Source organism: Lichenostomus cassidix, chromosome Z (assembly GCF_008360975.1).
Source record: "Lichenostomus cassidix isolate B80296 chromosome Z, HeHo_3.0, whole genome shotgun sequence".
In the NCBI taxonomy this organism is placed as follows: Eukaryota; Metazoa; Chordata; class Aves; order Passeriformes; family Meliphagidae; genus Lichenostomus; species Lichenostomus cassidix.
Genome location: NC_139511.1, coordinates 24,007,155 through 24,030,937, shown reverse-complemented (window position 1 = coordinate 24,030,937; position 23,783 = coordinate 24,007,155). Strand labels below are relative to the sequence as shown.

Genomic DNA, 23,783 nt, shown 5'->3' with positions numbered 1-23,783 from the left:
GGTAACTAGCTACCTCTCTTCCTGGGCTTATTTCTTTCAGGATGGAAAAGGAAGCTGCAGCAGGGCTATTGAAGGAGCTTTGCAGCACGGTGTTGTGCCATGTCCCCAGTCACCAGGCCACCTTCTGCTCTGGCACAGAAGTTTGACAGAGCTTGCACTGGGCCGTCACAGGCAGAGGGAGTGCTGTTCTCCCCTACCAGATGTTCACAGGACTTTGCTCTGCGAAACAAGCAAGCCCCTTTTTCAAAGCAGCATTTCTTGCACTGAATTAAGTTCCAAGCTTTACCTTTTTTTGGTTTTCCACTGCTTTCGACGCCGGCAGCAAACCAGGGTGACTATGCTGAAGATCACAACCAGAGCAAAGCTGGAGATGATTGAGATGATAACGGTCATGGAGTATGTAGGGGAAAACGGAGGAGGAGGAGGAAGGTTTAGAGTCTCTCCATTTGGTTTTCTTGTTCCTAGTGATAATAACGCTGTGATGCAAATAAAATCAGAGGGTTATTCCTCTGCTGGTTTATCGAATTTTCTCTAAGAGGAATTTACAGAGCTAGCCTGCTGTCCTGGGAATTACTGACATTACAGATGAAACCATATGACCACATGAGAGGACCATACTAGGGAAGCCTTGTTTGCAGGAAGAACAATCCATTTGTTCTTGCAAAATATGAAAAGCCAAGATCTAGTAAAGACCAATACATAGTTCCCATTAAGCTGGGAACACAGCTTTGGTATAGAATACTCGCAAGAGTTACAGATAGGAGGTCACATTTGATAGTCTCAACAGTATTCAAATATAGTAATGTCTGCAGTGAGAAAGATCAATGGTGTACAATGTAAACCACAATGTATCATGTGTCCTAAAAGGAATCTGTGGGGAGGAGCATAAGACCAAGTAAGTACAGAGTGATACTTTCCTGAAATATCCTACTCCCCCCAACAGTTTTCATCTCAGTGTCTTTATGGGGCAAATATGAAAAACTACCTTTGCTGTATTATTGGGGGAAAAAAAATCACATAAGTACCTGCTGAGTACTTTCTGAGACATTCTAAAAAATGCTTTTCTGTAAAAACAATGATTGAACACAGAAAGAAATTTAAACTCTTCTTCTTAATTGCCACCTAAACTGAAAATTACTTGTGTTCAATTATGTCCATGGAACCCCTGTTCTCTGTGAAAGAAGATTTTCAAGTGCAGTCTTATATCCAAGCACTGAGATCCAGAAACTGGTAATCTTGGCTGAAATATCTTTCAAAAATTGGACTGTTCTTTGAACAAAAAGTAGCAGGAAGACTTGGTTTCAGCATCAAAGAATGAAGATATTTCCATCTTTTTTAGCTTATTTTTAGTGGAAATTGAGGGGTTTATTATTGAAGAAAAAAAAAATCACCCTAAACCAGACAACTTCAGAAAACAGCCTGAAACCCTACCTTCTAAACAGTGTGACAAATCCATTTTTTGAGAATACCACTTCATCCTTTTGCATTTATATAACCTAGGGCCAGGTTCTCAATTTGCTTGTCTTTGTTTCCCCCTCTTTAAGGGGCACATTTACACCTTCCAGTTAGAGATGCTGAGTGAATCTATGAGAAGACCCAGAACTGGCTGAATCCAGAAGACAACAGATTGGTGTATTCAGAATGCAAACACCTTGCATGGCCATAAAACAACCACAGTGGCAGAAATTATAAACTACAGTTGCCTACCATCGCCACAGGGAGACACACTGCAGTATTCCCAGGTCACAGCTGGGTCCTTTGTGTAGCACCAGGGACGCTCGTTCTCACCTCCTGGATTGCGGCAGTAATTTTCAGCATCAGAGAGCTCAGGGAAAACCTGAGGAGTCCTCCTGTGCAAGTGGGGAGCCTTCAGAGAGGAAGCAAATTTTTTTAGTGTTTCGGCATAATTCTCCCTGCTGTTATTAGTAAAACAAAATGACAAAAACAAAAAACAAAAAAAACAATAAAGGAGTGAAGAAAGCAGAGGCTTTCTTGAAACAGCTTTTCAGCTGCCTGCCAAAGTGACAGAGAATGCATCTTGATGCAGGAAGAGGAACTTGTAGATTGAAATATGATGAGGTTGTGAAACACCAGTGAGCTCCTCAAGAATTAAGGCAACCTGTTCCCTGCTCATCCCTTTCACTGCAACTGGGCTGCCTGACTCTGGGAAACTCGTTTGAAAAGCAAACCTTGAGCACAGCTCTCCATTTGGTGTATCTCACACAGATGTGCTCACCTGGTCGCTCCACTTCTGGCAGGGAATGCCGGATGCTGTTGTGTTAGCCGTGCCCTGGTAAAACTGGCCATTGCCAGTGTAGCAAGTCTCTGGGAGGGAAAAAAACATGGGGTTAAGGCATTTCAGACTATGTGCTCCAGCAGAGACTCACAAGAATAAAGTTCATGTCATTACATGAAAGTATGTGACAGCATCATGAAGCACATAAAAGGACTAGGCAGCATAGGCAGGGTAGTGCTTAGCCTCCTGTTTACATTCTAATGGATTTTGCACTCAATATATAAAATCAAATCTGGTAAAACTTCAAAGAGGGCACTGAAGCTCTTTCAGATTGAGAAAACAAGCTATGTGCCTGTAACAGTTGAGCTGCAACTACCTAGTTCACAGCATACCCATGCAGAAAATGCAGGGCACAACCACACTGAACCCACCCAAGCCAAACCAAGACAGAAAGCAAATCGCAGTACTGGTTCCATGATTCACAGCCTGCATTCTTACTGGGGCACTCATAGGAAGACACTCATGTTCCTCAGGTTCATAGCAGGGAGCTGGGATTCATAGTGGTTTTGCTCCTGCTTCTGTACAGTTCTTATCCCCTTTGATTATCTGGAAACAGCCCATGCTTTTCAGCATGCATGGAAATCATACCCTGAAGTATGATCTGAGTTATGATCTGAAGACATAGTATCAGTACAAAACAATGTACTTTATAAGGAAGGTGTGTAGTCACTTTGCATATACAGAGCTTGCTCCAGCTGCAGAAAAATTAGGTAGAAAATCTTGAGAATATTTTACTACAGGAATATGCATAAATGCCCTCACAGGACATATGTCCTCATATGTACCTGTCCTTATAGGAGAGTTTAATGAATGCTGGGATAATCTAGGAAGCAGGAAGACAGCAGAGGAGATGCAGCCTTGCATATTTCAGTGCACTATAGGCGGAGGGATGGGTACCACCTAAAACCCCTATGCCTCTCCCATAAAAATTTCCAGCCCATGGTCTCCCTGAAGAGCTGAAAATGTGTTTCCCCATGCCTTGGATGTGGAAACTCAGACATTCCCCAGTAATAACTTGAATTCATTCAGACAGGACCAGGGGAAAACACAAAAATACTGTGCCAATGGCAGCTTCAATTAAGAATATCATGTTCACCTCTAAAAACAAAGAGTCTGGAGCAGTCTACTTACTGGTTATGTTCTCCTTCTTAAATTCTGTAAAAAGACAAGACAAAATGTAAGGAGGGATTGTCCAGGTTGCAATATTATTGGATGCTTATTTAGAAACACGTTACAGGAAAAAGTCTCTTCCCTGGCAGTGCTTCAACAGCTTGTTTCTTTGCAAAGGCACCTGAGTGCCAATTTTGCTATTATTGAGATAATTTTTTGAGATTAATATGATCTTCTTGATAAAGGTCCAGGCTTTATTTACTTGAGGGATTTTTCCCACACCCCAGTTGGACAAGAGAGTCACGCAGCCAAAGCAGCTGTCACAATTCCGTGCACAGGCGCTGACAGGACCCACCATCAGCTTTTACTTAAGTTGTAAATTATGGATCATATCATTCCCCCCTCCCTTACCAAGAACACAGCTCTCTGGAAAATCAGCAGTGTGTGCCACCTTACCAAAGAAAGGGATGTGAGTGCAGGAGCTGGGATTCTCGTGCAGGCTGGGCAGCCTGTTGCATTCAGGAAGAGTGAGCAGCATCAGCCCTGGCTTGTAAATCCCCTTCTGAGAGTTCTCCTCCATTGAGAGCCATTCCTTAAAGCAGTAGAGATCCTTTACAGCAAGGCAATTCTCTCTACATTGTTTTGCAAAAAACAGTGAAATGCAGCTGTCAATAGCTGGATAAAAATGGCTGCATTTAGCAGTGATGTACAGGGGTTATGCAGGCTGACAAAAATCGATTAATGGGGTGACACTTCTTTAAAGCCAGTCTGTTGGCTCATAAAGCATAAAGGAAACAGTATGACATGAAACAGCTTCCTTTAGGAAACAAACAAAGATACATTTTTAATGAAGCAGGGTTATGCTCAACACACACCAATCTGTGAGGAGTTCATTCCTATCTTTTTCTGCAAATTTTTTTAACATCTACTAACAAACATCGTAGAATCACAGAATGGTTTGTGTTGGAAGAGACATGAAAGACATCTAGTTCCAACACCCTGCCATGGACAGGAGCACCTTCCACCATCCCAGGTTGCTCAAAGCCGCTGTCCAACCTGGCCTTGGACACTTCCTGGGATGAGGCATACACAGCTTCCCTGGGCAACCTGTGCTAGTGTCTCACTACTCTCACAGTAAATAATTTCTTCCTATTATCTAATCTAAACTTACTCTCTTTCAGTTTGAAGACATTACCCTTGTCTGTTACTACACGCTCTTGTAAATAGTCTCTTATTTCTAGAGTTAGAATTTTTCAGTACATTCTAAAAATCTTCTTGGCTTCTCTAAATTGTACTATAAAGTGCCATCTACTAAAAGCAAGAAGTGAGCTGCAATTTTTAATCTTGTTAAATTAAATATTTGCATATGCTATTAATCTCACTGAATCACTAATACTTTTTTTTTTAATTTTCTCTACAGACAAACTTTAAATCCCTTTTTTCTCTGTCAGCCATCTGCAGTAAAAGCTTTACGGTGTCTGGTAAAAAAGTGACATGTCTCCCACCCAATGTGTTACCTCTATAACAATGTGAAACATTCACTGAAAAGAAGTGCTTTGGATGTTTAAATGGGCCTTATATGAGAAATTGTTTGTGGAGAAGGGCAATGCAGAAATACCTACACTAGAGAAAAAAAAAAAAAAGAACAAGAAAAGAATTAAAATGCACCATCCTGGGAAGTTTGTGGATTTGTTGTATTGGTCAATTTATCAGTGATTTGCTTATTTATGTATTCTTGAGAGTGTGAGTTGCAAAACCAGCTTTGAGGTCACATGCAGAGATTACTTTTGTAGAGCTCAGCTGATGTTTTCACAGATCCACAGCTTTTCCAGCCATGACAAAATGATGCAGAAAGAGAAGGGTGTTTCTGGGGTCGTGAAGGATTTATCCACATTCATCACCTGGTGGGTTGATGCAATCTCTTTCATTATCCAACAAGATAATGTTGGCAAGAGAAGATGGGTATGAATTTCAGTAATGACTAACAACACTGGAAACTCTCTCAGGCACCTGAAGGATGGATGTCATTGGGAATTCTACCAGAGCAACAGCTTTACTGCAACAGTAATGGATGCCCTTCAAGTCCGAAGGCTGAAGTCATCAAAGCCCAGCTGCGCAGTGCTTGGTTTTACCAGTCCTGGTTTATTCCTTCCTTCCTTCTGTGGAAGCCAGAATGCAGCCAGATGGCAAATTTATCTTTTTTTATGTTAAGCAACACGTGGAACAGGAATGACCTTGTGAAGTAAAGAAATACTTAGATCGGGAAATGAGAAAATTGCATTTGAAGCACTGGCTGAGGCTTGGGAGACCTGGATTGAATTAGCTCTGTTCATTCCTGGAGCTTGAGCATCCTTAAAGAAACCCTTTACTTGGTGTTCAACAGTAAAATGCAAAAGATCATTCTTCTGCAATGCTGTCTGCTCCAGGCTTAAAGGAAAGTTATCTGCACCACAAACCCACCCTGGAAGAATGGTAAGGCAGCCAGAGGGAGGGATGTCCAGTCTCATCTAACAGGATTCATACCATTGTTGTAACACTTGATGCTGAGCAGCAAGAGCTTGGTGAGGTCATATGCAAAGATTACTTCAGATTATTATTAGTAATGTTATGTCATGAAGGTGACAGATGGACAAAGAACACTAATGGCAGAAGACAGCAAGTGTGCTAGTAGTGTTTCAGGGGACCAAAAGAGACTGTTTAAGAGGAGGTGGGCACACAAACACCCAAACAAAGGAAGACATTCCCCAAAACAAAACTGTTCTCCCCAGCTCGGTCACTTCCTATCAGCAGTGATTGAAACAGAAATTGAAGATGTTTCTTTTGCTGTTGCAATAGCAGGCATTACAAAAGACAGATGTAATCAAGAATTAAGAGATATCGCTTTCCCTTAAGAACTCTTATTTTAATCAATTTGCTTGTAAGTTTACATTCAGTGAAACCATTCCCATGCGGCTTTCTTCTGTTTCATTTCATCTTGTTTTATCCCCTGATTACTTTTATAACAGGTTTACTCAGCCTGTTAGTTGTTATTCTTGCTAGTTATCTTCCAAACCAAAATGAACACTGAAAAAGTGAAATGGGAAGAGAAAAAGTGGTGCAGAGAATAAATAATAAGACAAAACACATGGAAATACATCAAGGGCAATATGTCCCTCAAAAACGGGGAGAACTTTCCGATATCTGAGAGAGTTAAATTTTTACTCATGCAGTATTTCAGCTGAAAACTTGTGTACTCTAACCGGCTTCTGCAGAAAGCTATACAGTTGTCAGTAAAAAGTAGTTAAGGTAATTGGAAAGTAACCAAGACCATGTGAGATGTGTTCAAGAGCCCTCAGACCTCTCTCAGACATCAAGAAGTATATATTAGATGTCTGAGTTATCAAAAGGAGTACCAGGCTTTGGAAGAACTGCTGTCCAGCTGATGTGCCCTGAGAACAGGAATTGGTAAGGATGCTGTTCCAGGACTTTTGTTATGAAGAAGTTGCATTAAAATCAGGGGGGGAGGAGGGAGGAACAATTAATAAAAACCAACATTGACTCATGGATTTGAAGAAAGATGGTGCCAGGCAAGTCCATTAACATTTAGATATATTTGCAACTGCTGTAACTGTTAGCTCAGGTGCATCAAGATCAAGTGCATATTTATGTTGCTTTTTATCATTCTGACTTCAGAAGTGCCCCAGTAGTACAGGTCTTCAGTCAACTCACCATGAGTCCTGGTCCTGCAGGGCCACTCATGAGCAGGGGTAAATGAAGCAAGGCCCAGACCTAACTGAAATGCCTTGTGTGTAAAACCCTTCACTGACCAATGTGCTGTGCATGTGTGGCTGAGTTATAATTACTGTCACGCATCTTGAAAAAAGGCAGAGAGATCATGTACTTAAGGGCACAATGACAAAGACCAGAATAATGAAGTGCCAGGAAGGAGCCTGCCAGCAAAAAGAAAATTTTAGTACTTGGCTGTATGATTATCTCTGGATACTTGCACATTAACTTCTTTTGTAGGATATAATTTTGCTGCCTAGTATTCCACATCGACTGCTGTGTCAATGGTGGAATACTAGGCAGCAAAAGTACCAAAGAGAAAATTAAATATACAGTCAAGATTCATACTGGGATTTTCCTCTGTGCCTTTGGTTTACTGATATTAAAGGAGGAGAAACCAAAAGGGTCCAGATTATGAAAACAACACTAATTGTCATAAAAGGTCCCTACACATCTGGGGAAATTATTGCCCTTAGACATCTGGCCCAAGTTCAGCTAGCTTGCCATGTCTGTAGAGAAGACTTGTACTTTATATGAGACAACGGAGTTGGGGCCACTCTTCCAATAAACACAGATCTGAACAGTGTTTTAAAATGTGTTTCAAGGAAGACAAGAACAAAGCACTGCATTTTGGGCAGGGATGTCAATTGCCCAAATGTAAATGGGTAATGACTAATCTTCCAGGGGCTGAATATGTCAGGAAAAAAAGAAAGCTTCAACCTGATATATGTATGTGGGCCTGTCCTCAGCAAAGCACACCAAGAAACCATAATTCCACTATAGTTAAAAATAAAAAAACCTAGACTGGATACAGGAGCAAAATCTATGTGCAGAGCTTGGGAAAACCTGTTTTGTTGTAGTCAGAGAATGTGGGGAAGATGTAAAAACTCACTGCAAAGAGGAAGGGAAGAAACTCGCCTCCGTGACCATGGTAGGAGGACAAGAAACAACGAGGGAAGGACTGCTTGGGAGGTTGCATAGGGAGGGAGCAGTGTCTCTGTTACTGAGATGTGTTTACAAATACCTGTCAACAGTAGATTAGCTATGGTGAGAGATGCTTTGGACTCCTCAGGGTCCCTGTCAGCCCAATTTCAATGGACATTTCTCTGCATATAGAAGGATAAAATAACCAGATTGGAGTTTTGGTTTGACAGGTAAAATTACACAGGTTGTGCCTGTGTCTCTGGTCTCATCATTTTTGTCACATTTTTGTCACAGCAGGAAGTGCTAAATGATTGGTGTATTGCCTTGGCCAGATTTGTTGCATCCACTGGAGCTACATTTAATCAAAATTGCAAAGAACCAATTGCTTTTTATAGTAATAATACACATATACTGGCATAGTAAGATTTAAGTGATAACAATATAGTAATTATTGAAACTATTATGTCATTCAAATGGATTCTTCTTTTCAACACCATCCTCTAAATACCTGATATAAGATAGAGGTCTGGGCTTGGACTTCAGACCACACCCTAGCAATGAGAACAGTGATAGCTGAATCACTCTGTCTGTACACAGAAGAGAGCAAAGGGAAAACCTATGCAAACCTAGAGGGTCCAGCTTCACTCAGCTTCCCTTCCTACTGTAAGCCTGGACAGTCCCTCACCTCTCCCCCGCTGCCTACAAATCCCCATGAAACGAAAGTAAAATATGAGCATTTTTTCTTCATTTACCTGCACACTGGTTTTGGAGCTGGCCCAGCTCCCGAAGGATTGCACTCCTGGAAGATGTAGTTACACAGCAGAGACTCAGCAGCCGGTTGGCAGAATGAACTCACCATTTTCAGTTCAGTCCAGGCAGTGTGCACAAGCAGCTCTTGGGTCTCCTCTGGGTCAGCATACGAGGAGTTGAAGAAAACAAGAGCATTCTTCGCCAAGATAGCACTACACACCTCACCTCTGTACGTGCTGCAGTAACCTGCATCACCCTTGTACAGCTTGCTGTTGAGGAAAGAGGACACACACACACACAAAAACACGGAGTAAGCTCACAGCCCTAAACAGCTGCACAAGCACAATGCCTCTGTTTCTGAATAAAGTGGCGTGTGTAAGGCTAACAGAGGGCAAAGGAGATGGTAGATGGTAATAACCACTAAAACCAGCTAATGTAATCCAAAAATGAAACTTCTGCAAGGTACCCTAGTGTCAGCCCTGGTGAGCTCCAGGGATGAGGCTCTGACCAAGTGTTGTTAACATTTTAAGTGGACAAAAGACTGAGTGATCACACAGAACCGTGACCTGGCATAGCCCTTCACCCTGCCCCTAGGCTCTAATGGGAAAATATTTTGCTTTCCTTCTTCCCTGCAGCAGAAATCAGCCATGTTGCTTGCTACAGTCCTGTGATAACTCAGGATTTTTCACTCTGCCGTCTAACAAGAGTTAGAGTTTAATTTAAGATAGACTCAGTGATCAGGAGCCAGGTAAGTTCAACCCACCATGTGCCAGGGAATTTTTCACGAGATCAGACCAAGCTTCTGTCTGCCCTTCCTCAGCTCCTTCACCACCCCTAACGCTGCCCCTCTTCCACAGTTGTTTAGCTGGGGGGGCTTAGAGATGAAGAAGGCACAAGCCTCTGTATTCTTGTTCTTGGTGTTTCCCTGAAAGGTCCATCTTCTCTCTTCACCGCATCTCTCTCTTTAAAAAGTCCTGACACATAGCATGGAGACAGAGCTATGCAGAAGCAATAAAAATCACAGTAGGGTCATATTCTTTGAGGGCCATTTATTTATCTTTCCCATGTTTTGTACATCTAGAAGGAGATCTCCCCCTCCCTCCCCTCTTGCCCAGGGCCTCCCTCAAAAGGGAGCAGCAGGGTAACAGCAATGCACAGGTCAGTCACGCTTCAGAAGCTCCTACGGTCACCCAACAGCAGCAAAGTCTGTGGGTGAGGAGGTGCCCTCTGCCTAGGCAGCCCGTGGATCCAGAGTCCTTGGTATGGGAGGCAAAGCTGGGAAAACAGACTCCCTGTGTGTGGGGGATGGCCAAATCGGGGCAGGGAGGAGGGCTGGGTGCAGCTGTCCCCACTGCTCATTCGGTCAGTGTAACTGGGGTCAGGGAGTTCAATTCACAACACGCCAATCATTTGGAGCAGTCAACAGAGCTATTTGTATCTTTGCCTTTTATTTCTTTCCCCTGTGCAAATAATCACCCATTGTCAACTCGGGTTTCTTGCTGTTTTTTTCTTCAGAAAGCTGGAGGTACATGAACAAGGCATTACACAGGATGCTCACATTTCTGCTCTTCAGTTGCTGCTCTCTGCAGATGACACTTCCTGTCCCTGTTTTAGCTGCTCTGTTTTGGGCTCTGTGTGAATTTTTTTAAAATTTATTTTGCTGTGTCAAACTGGATAAAAAATGCAGGAAAGCACCAATCCCTTGAGGTTTACCAAAATGACGGTGATGCTGTGACACTGCATCATCCCAGGCTCCATGAACACACCTTCATGTGACACGGGAGTACCCCAGCATGCTGCACCAGTCTCACAGCCCATGACATCACCCCAGCACACAGCAGGTGTCCCCAAAGCACTGCACTGCTCCCAGCACCCTGCTAGAACTGTTCTTGGCATGGCAGGGGTCATGTTATTTACATCTTTCTGATTATACCCATTGTACTTAATCTGATATCTCCTTCTTTCCTGTGCCCCAGAGGCAAAAGCAGGGACAGACATGCGTGGGGCAGTGGTGCTGCTGACTTCAGGGGGCTGCAGGAACAGCCTGACAAGAGCCATCAGTGCTAACATTATGTTCCCTTGCTTTTCCAAAATATGCAAGGAGGCACAGATGAAATTGTGATGGAGAAGTAGCAACAACGTGTTTCTGTCAATGATTTGTCACAGAAAGGGAATGTCATGCAGCAAATGTTGAGAACATCTGTGGGACAAAAGGACTGAGCACTTGATCTGTGTTCCCATGCCTGTCATACCTGCACGGGTGCAGGTGTAAGGCATAAGTCTGCCAACATCATTGGGTGGTCACTTAATCACTCACAAACTTCCTGACTCGATCTTGCAAACTCCTGTGACAGAGGCAATAGGCTTTGCAGGGAGTCTGTGTCAGCAGAGTGGCAAAGCCATTTGCTCAGACTTTTCCAGGCTCTGTTCTTTTCTCTGATGGCCAGAAGCTCCCAGCCCATCTTCCAGGCTAACACTCTCATTTTCCTTACAGACTGAACTGCCAGTGCAGCATGTAGAAATATGATAGGATTCTAAAAAGAAAAAGCCAGCTGAATTGTTCAGTACTCCAAAAATTACTAAGTTGACATGCATTTCCCTTCACAAGGCTTTACTCATCCATAAGGTTGCTTGGAACAAATATAAACTTCTCTTACCCTAACCTCATGAGCACCAAACCAAATTATATTTATTATCCATAATAATAAATATTATGAGTTTAACTTGCAGTTAAGTTTTGCTATGAAAATTTATAAGGTCGAGTGGAATTGCAGGTGGAATTTACTTCAGAATAATCTGCCCACTACCATATTTCAAACTGCTGGCTTGACTCAAAACCAGTGATCCCTTCAGGTGAACCTCATCTGCATGATTGGCATCCAGAAACTCTAGCACCTCTTTTAAGCCAAATTAACCAAAGCCCCTTGGTTCATAATTTTTCTTCCTCTTGGCCCACAAAGAGCCTTGGCAAAACCACAGAAAGTCATTCTTACCTCCATTCTGCCGAGAGGCACCAGATCCAGGAATTGTGATGAACCAGGAGAAAGAAGAAATGGAAAAGACATCAGTAACACTTCATTGTTCCCTCTGAGATGCATAAGTTAATATTTCCATGCACGGAAATCTGTCTGAGAACTGTAATCTGTCTGAAAAAAAAATTCACCTAAATTCTGGGGGGTTTTTTGTACCTTCTTGTGGGGAAGAAACATCAGCAACAGTAAACAGTGTAAAGTGAGAAGGAATGAGGGGGAGGAAGTGGACTGTTGATAGCAGTGCCAGCTGAAATGGACTCTTGCACTCTAAACCCACACATTTATCCTGATCCTTTGGGTCCTACATAAGCAACAGGTAACATCCTCTGTTTAAGCCACATATATACCTATTACTTCAGGCAGCAGCTGTAACAGGTAGGAGAAGCCAAGGCTGGAGATGCAGCGCTGGCACACAGTGGCTTGCAGTGCCGCAGGGAGCAGGGCTGTGCCAGCACAGTGAGGAGGCACTGAGCATCAGTCAAGGGCCAGCACACCTCTGTCCTGGGAGCTTCTTGAGCTGGGACAAGGCCAAGGCAGGCTCCTGATAAGGTCTGCGTGTTTTTTCTCCTCCTGCTGAGTTCACACATTCTGGAGGAGTACAACTTCTCCCACTAGCCCAAAGTACCTGTCTGCTCCACTACATTTGCAGGACAGAGACTTGCCTGGGCTAAAAGTAGTAGTGGGAATATGAAATACAGCACAAAGTGCTGGGAATTTTATGGGGCAGAGTTTCCTGCTAGGTTTCAATACCCAGTGTAAGAAAGGGCATGATTGTTTTCTCAAGAAAGCAGAAACTAAGGCACAGAGAGATAAACAGGTGCCTGCCTGATTAAAAGCAGGGCCAGGGCTACCATCCCATGTCCTGTGTAATTCCTCTTTCCTCTAACTAAATCCCCCTGCCTGTCCAAAGAGGGAAGGAACAAGCTGCCACCTTTCTCTCTGTGTGCCAGTTGCTGAGATTTAGCTCTAACAGAAGTATTTCTCCTCTTCAAAGTATTTGCTCATCCTTTCCACATTTGAGAGATGCCCCTGAGAGAAGAGATTAGTCCAGGCAAGGAGGGGTACTACATGTACAGCAACCACCCTGCTTTCTGGATGCCACCCCTTCTGAAGCTGAACTGCTCATAGCTATTTTCACTTTGCTGTTAGGTGATACCAATGCTGGGTCACAGCCATGACTTCCTCCACATGGATGAACTTACCAAGTGTGCTTCTGGGACACAAAGTACAAGACAGCATCAAACATTCAGGAAATGACAGCTATGCCAGCCTCCAAAGTGTAAGAGTATACGAGGAAATAGCCTGGTGGAGGATGCACTTGTACTCAGATTTAGGACCCTGCACACTATCAATTCTCCAAGGCTTCCCCTCTTCCTCCAGAGTACTCCACACCCCTTTCCTCTTCCCCAGGAGGAAAGGTTAAAAATTTTAATGACTTCTTCTTTCCTTGCATACCTGAAATGCTGATGGTTGCTGCTGCTTTTGCGGCTCCAAAAGTTTTGCTGTGTTTGTTCGTGGCGAGGCAAGTGAACAGGCCAGGTCGGGTGACATATACTTGCAGTCTGGAATCAACCACTCTGTCCTTGACACTTTCTGCTATAGACCCTGCAGAAACCTAAACAAGTGAAAGCCCAGTGCAGTAATATTTCCAACAAAGAGGCAAACAAGGAAACCAAGGAAAAACCTAAGAGACACCGCTCCAAGCATTTAAATTAGCAGAGGAAGATGTGGCAAGGAGTCAAAAGTGACGGAGAGCTGAAGCTGCTGTAATTACTTTGGTGTTTTCATAGCAGCTGACTTCACATACAAAAATAAATGTTAAAAGATCTCTCCTATTTCACACTTCAGCAATACTTTGGCAATAAGGTTTCAGTTCAGGAGGGTCATAGTCACAATTTGGCTTATGTAACTGAGCTGGCTAATTACTCCAGGGCTTCTTGTAGTAGATTGTTTGCCTCTTCATGCCTTATCAAGGAAGGGCACAAGATGACTTTGTGGACATCCGCTATACAGAGGAAGAAAATAGTTTGGAAGTCATTGATTCTGGATTAATAGAACCACTGCCATGCTCTCAAAGCAGTCATGAGCAAAGCAAGTGCTCTGGCTCCAACGCTTCAACAAATATCTGGTAGATTTTTTTATCTCACAACTGGAAATACGGAAAGAGCTGCAAGTATTATGATTTTCACCAGCTCTTTTCCCAGATGAGAAATTCTCAGGTAAATGAGCTTGAAGCCTGCTGACTTTGGCCAGTTGAGCTTGATTTACCATCAAATCTTTCCTGCCAAATTGGCATTTATTAAAGTAGGAGGGTATGGTACATACAGACTCCATCTTGCAAAGCCAGTAGGAAGGAGGGCATTGCCTGCTCTAACCTTCATACTAATAGGAAGCATCAAATGAAATTCAAGTGAGATATGGCTGCCTGTACATCCCACAGGTGTGACCTGACTCTAAGAACATTGCAGATTTTCTCTCTGGATCCATCCCAGAAAAGCACTCTACCTACCCATCTAACTGAGAAGAAAGAGGTATCAATCTGACCTCCATGGAGGCTGGTAAAAATGTGCTTTCAATGAGGTCTTTCAGTGAGATTAAATACCCATAGGTATTGACAGTGATAATTGAAAAAGCAAGAAGGAACGCATCAATGTTGTGTCATAGATACAACATTGTAAGCAGATTGGATTCTCTATGAAACAAAAATGCTGAAAAGAACAAATTTGTTTTGCCTCACTCAGGGTCAGATTTGAGTTGTGGTGAGACAATGTTCATGGGAAGAAATCACTAAATAATCAGACCAGCACAGTTTGTAAGTACTGCACCAGTATGTCAGTCACTGTGCAAATGCAGGGACCAGGGATATTTTGGCCTTAAAATCTGAAGATAGTGGGAGCTCAGGGGATATTTTTTCACAGATTTCCCTTTTGTTACAGTGCTGCTCAAATTTAGTTTTGGAATCTTTCTCTCCAGAAACCACCCAGCACTAAGATGGTGCAGGGACCTTCTCAGAGGAAAGGAAGAATTTCCTATAGGAAGCCCTGCCTTCCAGCATCTTGCTAGGAGAGATGGCTGCTTGCCCCAAGCAGCTTGTGCTAATCTAGTCTTCTCTCCCTGCTTTTTCCTCAGGCCTTGAGTGTACCATATCTGGCAGTGTTGGACTGTGCCTGCTGAGCACAGAGAGCTGGGATTGTTCCTTCTGGCTTGGGACAAAAGAGGAAGAGGTTGCTCAGGTAACTGCAAGCGGTACAAGCAGTATGCACCATGTACTGTGGAAAATCACAGGTAGTGGAGCCTAGCACTTTGACACTGGCCAGCTGTTATTTTCCCTACTGGAAGCCTCAAGATGTTCCCTTCTGTTAATTTATTCTTTTCCCTTTTCAAGCATATTTTCTGAGATTTTGTTTCCAGGAGTTCTCTTTTTAGCCTTTAAAACACCGCCTCAGCTACCAAGAAATTAGAGATCTCTTCACATCTTCACACCTGCCTCATTTATTCTTGGATGTGTGGAAAACTACATTAAAAGTCTGTGACACCCTGTGGTGCATAGTGGGAGGAAAATAAATTGTGTTTCTACTTAGGCAGGCAAGGCCTCTGCAGCACAGAGGAGTTTGCATCCTCCTCTTCCAGGGCAGTTTAGTAAGTTCAGCAAACTCCCATTCTTTGAGCCTCAGGACAATTACAGGTTGATGTTCAGAGACCATAATGCCACAGGCATGCAGCATCTTCAAATGACTCACCATTGCTGTGAGCCAGCCCTCAAATTCACCATCTCCAGTCCACTGGTGTCCTGCTGACTTTCCCAGAGATGGGGTCCCATTAAGGTTTCCTTGCCATATTTAAAGTGAGGCAATCTGGAGCAGCACCCTCCTGCTACTGGGCTATGCCTTTCAGACAGGAATGACCAGTCAGGCAGTGGCCCCATAGGGGCTGAACATCATCTCATGTACCTCAGCTCTCTGTGGGACCCACAGGGAGCTCAGCAGAGGACAGGTCTGTGCTCTGGAAATACCCTGGCCTTGCCAGGCACCCTAGACTCCTGCAAAAAATTTAATTCACAGTGGGGAGGAATTCTTAAATAAACACCTGCAATTGTCTCAAATTAAATATTGTCAGAAACCATCAAGAACCCACAGGTCTCAGGGGAGGCTGATCTGATCCCTTTGCTGCTCTGCCTAGCAAACTTGAGAGAATACAGAAAATTAGCCCTAATCAGATTGAATAGGTATAGAGGAGGCAAGGAAGGCAAGACAGCCTGAGTAGCCATGGGGTCTTAATAACATGTTTTAATGTATGGAAAGAGGAGATACAAACCAGGATGATGATAGCCCCCTGAAGTAAGGAACAAGAGGATTTATAGATCCTGTTGGACAAGCAAGTCCACAGGAATGATCAGGATCAGCCTGTGCTCTTGGAGATGACAAGGGGGTCAGTGAAAAAGAGCAGAGGCAAATTGCCAGCCTGCCCTCAGCAGTCACTCTGCCTGCCTCCATAGCATCCTGGAGCATATATCCTTAAAAAAGCAGTCAAAAGACCAGAGAGAGTATAAAACATTGTTCACCATAAGCACATGAAGACTAGAGGAAACCCATGGCAGGCTTGGGCTGCAGAGCTGCTGTGACTGTAGTGCCCTGCTCACTCCCACACAGGCAATACTGGGTGTCAAGAAGGTCATCAGTTCACTGAAGTGAAGGCATTGCAGCAGCCTACACACAGGCATGAAAGCAAGGAAAATTGATAGCAAGCACCTATCTTAAGTGGTCAGGATCATTAGATCATGGAATCTTTTCTGAGAGATGCAGTCGATTTGCATCACTTGGTGCCTGCCACTGAAGAGAGTGTGCCTTAAGAACATGCTTCTGGCCAGGGATAAATTGGTGACACATTTCACATGACCTAGGTCAGTCTAGAAAATTTCAGATCTATTATCTTCTTCCAGTAGGCTGTGCATAATGCTGTTCCACAGGTATTTTACCTCAAGACAGTTTGCTCTATCCTTGGCTTCTGTTACTTTTTCAAATAAGCAATCTTGCCTTGTTATTGTTACCACATTATTAAAAAAGGAAAGACAGCTGTGAAATATACAACAAAGTACTAGAAATCCTGGCTTGGAGGAAAATTGAAAGGGTCTAAAGCACTGTTCATCTTGGGCTTTCCAGATCCTAACAAATGAAGTCATACAACACCCTGGAAAAGGGGGACAATGTTTTATCAGAGGAGAAAACTGCAGCAGAGAGATGAGACGGACTCAACCAGATTGCACAACAAGGTGCTAAGTTATGCAGGAATAGAAACCACTGGTTCTGACTCCCAGCCCTGCTGTTCTTCTGGCTGATAGAAGTCCTCCAGGGCCCAAATAATGTAAAAGAGGCACTTACAGCTTTCCCATTTTCCAGCCAGGTGACTGTAGGGACTGGATGTCCTGTCGCCGTGCACCGCAAGGTCACCACAGACCCAAAGGTGATATTTTGGGACTCAGGAGCCTTCAGGATTCTGGCAAACACTGTAGGAGAAGACAAAGGTGCTAGTTGAATGATAATGTAAAGCTGAGGCTGGTGCTGACATGAGGCTGCTCCCTCCCCCTCCCAGTGGATCTTGATATAAGTCACAGCTCCATTAATAAAAGCAGAGCATAGAACAAGCTTGCCAGTGAGTGACAGTCTTGGGAAAGAGACAAGGAGGAGAAAAAAGGTATTCAATGTGGTTACATTCTGCACCTTAGAGACCAAAAGTTTACCCCTGGAAATTTCTACATCAAGCCCAGTGCCTCAGAGGAGGTAATGTGCAAGAAAACCAAGAGGAAACTCTTCAGGAGCATGCAGATGGAACAGCTGACAGCAAATAATCAGCAAGCTACCATGCTGCCCTGCCCAGGTGACCTCCTGCAAAACTTGCTCCAAACCTTCAAGAAGGACCACCAGTGTGGACATGTGCCTTGAAGGTTAAGGGTCAGATAAACATCTCAGTCTAGTTGCAGTGATTATGACTTGCCACAGAGTGGTGCAAACACTGGCATTTCCCACACAGTAACAAGCTGCCCTAAGGTGAGAGTGTCTAACATCAAGCATCAAGGTATGAGAGAATGGCTGGCAAAAACTTTAGGCAGATAAGATTGCAGAGTGAAAGTAGATTTTTAAAGTGGCTTCTCATTTCTACTGCTCTTGCTTCTTTTGTGGCAATATGGTTACTGAGCAGTTTGCAGACAAGCAAAATAAGTATTCCCCCTTTTTTTGTTGTTGCAGGTTTTGATTTGGGTTTGGTTTTGGTTTGGAGGTTTTTTGGGGTTTTTTGTTGGCCAGAAATAACAACTGAAGAATTTTTGCTGAAAACGTATTTTGATCCAGCAACGGAACCCTGATGGTCTTCACAAGCTGCTGTATTTGGACCACAGAGAGAAAAGCAGAGAAGAGACATTTCCCACCTGGAACATTTGAGTTTTGACCCAAATTTTTTAATGAAAATGCCAGAATGTCTGTACGGAAGCAGGCTGAATAGCTCTGCCATTTCTTACTCCAGTTTCTCATGCTTAGTGAGTAACACCTTCTGGACCACACAGCAATGTCTAAAAGTTTCCATCAAGAGCTTTAATAAGCAGGGAAGTTTCTCTTGAAGTTGTCAGACATGCCTGAGATCTTGTTTGCCACTTTTTCTATCTCTATATTTCTCCTTATCAAGATATCTCGCCATGTCACAGTCTTCTGCTTGCACTGCTCAGACTTAAAATATCTGTCCCCACTATCTGGGATGGGAAGGTTTTGTGTGCAGAAATTCAGTTGAACTGAAAAAAGTATATAGTATGTAGCTTCCCATGTAGTCCTTCCACCCAGTTCTGACGTGGTATTCAGCTGAGATTTGTTTTAACCAAGAGACTAAGAACTGCTTTTGCTCATGGAGAGCAGTTGGAATTAATTCCAGCATGGAAACCTTTTTGTCTTAAGAGTACAGTCATTTAATAAGCTCTTGGGCAGGGTTTTTTAGGAAGATAACTTTAATGTCAGTGAAGTGAAAATGGTGAGAGGATAAATATTATATTGAGCTTCTTAATTCTTCTGTGTGCTCCAAGCAATCCCACTCTCTGTGCTCAGTGCCACTTGCTTAGAGTCAAAACAGAGCAGCATCAGGCTTCTGCAGGCCTCTTCCCCTCACTGAGGCAGCAGGTATGAAGCTCCAGCAGCAATAAGCAAAGCTGCAGTCACTGGCCAGGGGCTTTTCTCATGAATAACAAGCAAAATTAAACCTTTGCCTGAACTTTCACTTCAGGCCATTAACACCAGATGGTTTCGAATTCGGACCCTAGTTTTGCAGGCTAAGCTCATAATTATTCTTATACTTCATTTGGAGAAATTCTAAACTTTGGGCTCTGTCCTCTGGCAGCAGTTAGATTCACATGGCTCCTGCTGAAGCCAGCACATTAGCTTCCAGAGTGAGAATAAAGCCCTTAGTGCTTTTCTCATGCTGCCCAGTGTGCTTTCTGCTGGGACCCTGCCCACCTGATGCTGCTCTGACTCTACTGCTCAGATCCTGCCCAGTTAAGTTAACACCAAAGGGACAAATTACCAGCACCCAGTCAGACAATTCCAGATGGTGGCACATATGACCTCCTCTGCACTAGCTGAAATCTGCTAGGATCTTTCACCCAGGAGAAAAAAAGGCACATTTTGAAAATGTCAATAGTGCAGGCCGCGTACAAAGCCACAGTGAGCACTGTGGCTGGCACAGCTCATGCATGGCCTGGTGCCTCTGGGGAGGTCAGAAAGCTGAATTCCACTTCCCAGGATCCTCCCAGCAGCACTGATCACAGCACTCACTTTAGTAGCCCAGCACACTGCTGGTGAGCAGTTGGGTGAGTAGGGAAGTTAAAGGCTCAGCCCATTCTTAAAATCTTAAAACACCAAATACAAGGAGAAAAAGTCCAGCAACAGCTCCTAAACATTCACATGTTTCTGGTGGAAAGTACTGCAGGGAGGGATGGCTAAATAAAATTTGACCTATAAGGAACTTAGCTGATTTCTGAAGTGTGGAAGAATTGAAGTACTTCCTATCCCCAGTGCTACCATGTGCACTTTTCAAGACCTTCAAAATTGATTCATTAACAGAAAGAATTCTTTAATATTTCAAATACTTATATTTGCATGCTTTTAAAAAGTATTTTACTTAAAATTCAGCTACATACCTTAAGTACCTAGCTGTAGATGCTACTATTGAAATTACTTGAGGGGGCAATGCAGGGATTATATTATTTTATTTTTAAATGAGAAATTTCCTGGGACAAGGGCCAGACTCACCAGGTCCCAACAGGTTTTGGAGCATGGCTGATTGGCCCACCCAGGGGTACGTTTTCTAAAGTGCTCTTAATCACTTTGGGAAAAAGTACTCAAAAAAGAGCACCGGCTATTTCTCAACCACATCATCTGTGGGTAGATGACTGGCACATTGCCACTGCTGTCAGACTTGGGTGTTGTGGGAAAGTCAACAGCCACTGCCACCTTCCACCAGTGCAAAGCAGGGCAAGAAGACCCAGATGAGCTCAGGGTCCATTTTGGCAACTGCATAAGCAATGAAATCTGTCCTGTAGCTAAATGGCAGAAGAGCCCCAAAAATGATGATTTTTCTGCCCCCTCCCTCCTCCTCCCCTAAATTACACAAGGAAAGAAAAGAGGCAAAAGCAAGGAAGAAATGGCAAATCTGATAGTGAAGCTGGCAGAAAAAGGTGGGTGACAGGCAGGAAGAGGAAGGATCAGGAAATAGCAATAAATGTTTGTAAAATTCACATTATTTGGTGGGCTCAGGACATGGTTTTGTTCCCAGTTTTCCTCACAGTGAAAATTTCCAACAGTCAGGTGATTTCTAATACTTCCACTACTTGCCTGCCTTTTCCAGATCCTCTGGGATGTGAATTTTGCCAGGGCCTTTGCATGTTTAGCTATATTGCCATTACAAGGTTAGCAACATTTTCATCAATACGCTTGGGCTCTCTGCACTGGATTTACCTAAAGGCATGCCAAAAAGCAGAAAGGGAAAGTGGGCAGAGAGGGCTTCATTTATTTATTTATTTTAGTGGAAAATAAAACAGACGAGTTGTAAATGAAATCCAGACGGCTAAAAGCCAAGCGAGCATGTCAAATTTCACTCCCAAGCCCCTTAATAAATGTATGTTCTTTTGCAGCCCTGGTAAATGATGTGCTGTGCACTGCAGGGCTTGCTAGGAGGTATCTGTACCGTCGCCAGCTGCTCTCGTTTCTGAGAATTACGTAGCATCATCCAGTCCAAACAGTAGGGCTTTAATTCAGTCACAAAATTTTTATGCCATAAAAAGATTAAAGCAGCGTGCTCTCCCCCCTGCCTCCACTTTGAATGGCTAACTGTTTCCAGGCGACTTATATTCCCCATTGCCTTTGATTGAGCTGTGTTTCATCTCCCGGGTTTGGGGCCTGGTCCCACAGTCCTGGCAGATGCCTGCCCTCAGTCTGGGTAAGCCTGATATATTTGTGTTAAGGCAGGCTGGATTGGGTCAGTCACATCCGGACAGCTGCATCCATTGCCTGGGGCCATGCTGCTGCTTTTGGGAAGGGACAAAGTGATGCCCAGAGCACCATGACCAGTCAAGCCTTTGTTTTGGGGTGCGGGACAGGTTGCTTTTTATCCAGAGGCCACCGTGTCTTTGGTGAACCCTGACTTTAAGAGAACATGAGCAACACTTGCCTATCTGCACGAATTATCCTCCTGTCAACATCCACATGTGCTCACATCCAAGAGTTGTTGCTAGTACTGGCACACTGTAAAGCATCCCCAGTAGCCCAAACCAAAGTAAGAGCACCAGGAGCTAAATTTGTGTTTGCAACCACCTGGCAACATTACATGCACATTCCCTTCCCACTGTGGCCCAAGCCTGCCCTGACATATGAGCCAGACCCACTGTCTGCATACTGCCAGATCTGATAGCCCAACCTGCTTCACTTTCCCCAACTGTTTTGGTTTTGTCACAAAAAATGGCCTTGTGGGTGATTGAAACAAGGTCTTATGCATACTTCTTTTTTCCTGCTAAGCTGCAGAGCACCATGTGCAAAGGCAAATCCTGTGGGCACATACTGTATTTTCCTCTGCATCCAGTGCTGCATTGAGATCCAGTGTTTCTATTTTGCTGCAGGAACTGGTAAACTACATACTGCCTCTGAAGCTTTCCTGATATAAATACCCTGGCAAAGACTTCGCACTGTGCAAAATTCATGTGTAAGTACTTAGTTAAATTTCAAGCACATTTTGTTTGTGCTTGCCAGAGTTCCCGTATCTCTTTCATACCTGAAGCATGAAAGGTCAAAATTACTTCTTTTCTGCAGAGGTGTTCTCTGGGCTTGCACTTTGCTTACTAATCCATAAAAAAACATTAATGCTTGCCAGCTGTATGCTCAAAGAGCCATGAACTTGTGCCACTGTGATTTTTGCCAGTGAGAAGTCGGTTTGTTTAACTCCCAGTTCAGATTCATTCAGCTCATATCCATTCACTCTTCCTGACTAGTCTAAACTAGGCAGTCAAGGAGAGGTAAAAAGCAGAGGGACAACCATTTCCTTCCCACTGGTGAGAGATGAGGGAAGGTTTGAAATATACATTTTTAAACACATAGAAACCTGCACCATTTGTGCTTTCTAACATTAGATAACCCGTGTAAAATAAAAAAAATTATTGAAATACCAGGGCCAAGAACAGGCCACACACCACGCTCGTGCATCAGTGGTCACAGAGACAGCCACACCGAGCTGTGTGCAGCAGCTAATTGCATTCCAAGAGCCAGGGCTGAACAAGCAAGCCACAGTCTCTGCAGCTGACATGACAGAACCGAATCCCACCTTGGAGAACAAACATATCCTTCAGCAAGGACAGTCAACCACTCCTCTCGCAGCAGTAGCAGCAGGTTCTGAGAGTAGCTTAGCACTTCCAAAATGGATGGGTTAATAATTAAATCCCAAGATAACTGCAAAGTCAGTTTCACCTTGATCTCCAAGTGTTTCTTACCAAAGTTGCAGTACTGCAATATTTGCAAGCCTACCAAGTATACATAAAGAGAAGCAAAACAGTTCAGGCAAAGCTGATATATTTCCATTTATCTCTATCAAATTGCTTACCTATTTTTATTAAATCCATGTAAAAACATGCTAGAGAACCATGTGTATACAAGTTATCAAAAGAAAAATAAATTTACAAATGCAGTAGAAAATGCACACAACCACTGTATTATCTCTCAAGGAACAGCACTATTATAAATGAGGCCCAAAAGTGTAAGCTAAGGAAGAGTTGTAAGCAAGCTGTAAACAAGCTGTACTTCATTCATTGCCCTTCACCCCGGTTTTGTGGAAACCTGGGATGATAAGCCTCCAATATCTATGAAATATCTACATTTTGTACAGAATTTCAAAATCTCCAATCTCTTCTGACTCCTGATACATTATTTGGGAGGCTTGGGTCTTGTAGTAGTCCTTAAAACATCATGCAGCATGGGCCAGACTCCACAGCAATACATAGACACTCAACCTGGAGCCTGAGGCTGTGAGACGGACACCAGGGACAATTCAAGATCCGTGTGGAAGGAAGATGGAGCAAAGCACAACGTCTTCATCCTGGATCAAATGTGCTCAGATTCAAAGCTGTAGTGTCTAATATTAAAGCAAATTTTTCTTAGCAAGGCAGAAACTTTCCAAGGTAACTTTATTCTAGGGGGGACTCCTAGATTTATGGGTGATAGGACACTTTGCATCTGCAGAAGGACTCATATAATGATAAACACATCAGCCACTAACTTCTCAGCTGTGAAAGATTTTACACTGCATGTAGATGTTTCTGGAATCCTAAAGAAGACACCACAAATATGCAAAGACATAATAACCAGGAGCAAAATGTAAATAGATAGCTT

At 43.4% G+C, this 23,783-nt stretch overlaps 1 protein-coding gene across 1 annotated transcript in view; it reads right to left on the bottom strand.

Annotated features, from left to right (window-relative positions):
* The window catches only part of MUSK (muscle associated receptor tyrosine kinase), a 55,650-nt gene that overhangs the window by 13,086 nt on the left and 18,781 nt on the right, over positions 1 to 23,783 (bottom strand). The window contains exons 6-14 of the mRNA XM_085042336.1: positions 17,256 to 17,380; positions 13,333 to 13,492; positions 11,839 to 11,845; positions 8,848 to 9,114; positions 3,863 to 4,038; positions 3,428 to 3,451; positions 2,237 to 2,325; positions 1,708 to 1,867; positions 287 to 476 (exon numbers count right to left, since the gene is read on the bottom strand). Of these exons, the coding sequence (XP_084898462.1) occupies positions 287 to 476; positions 1,708 to 1,867; positions 2,237 to 2,325; positions 3,428 to 3,451; positions 3,863 to 4,038; positions 8,848 to 9,114; positions 11,839 to 11,845; positions 13,333 to 13,492; positions 17,256 to 17,380 (1,198 nt within the window). The remainder of the gene's footprint in view (positions 1 to 286; positions 477 to 1,707; positions 1,868 to 2,236; positions 2,326 to 3,427; positions 3,452 to 3,862; positions 4,039 to 8,847; positions 9,115 to 11,838; positions 11,846 to 13,332; positions 13,493 to 17,255; positions 17,381 to 23,783) is intronic.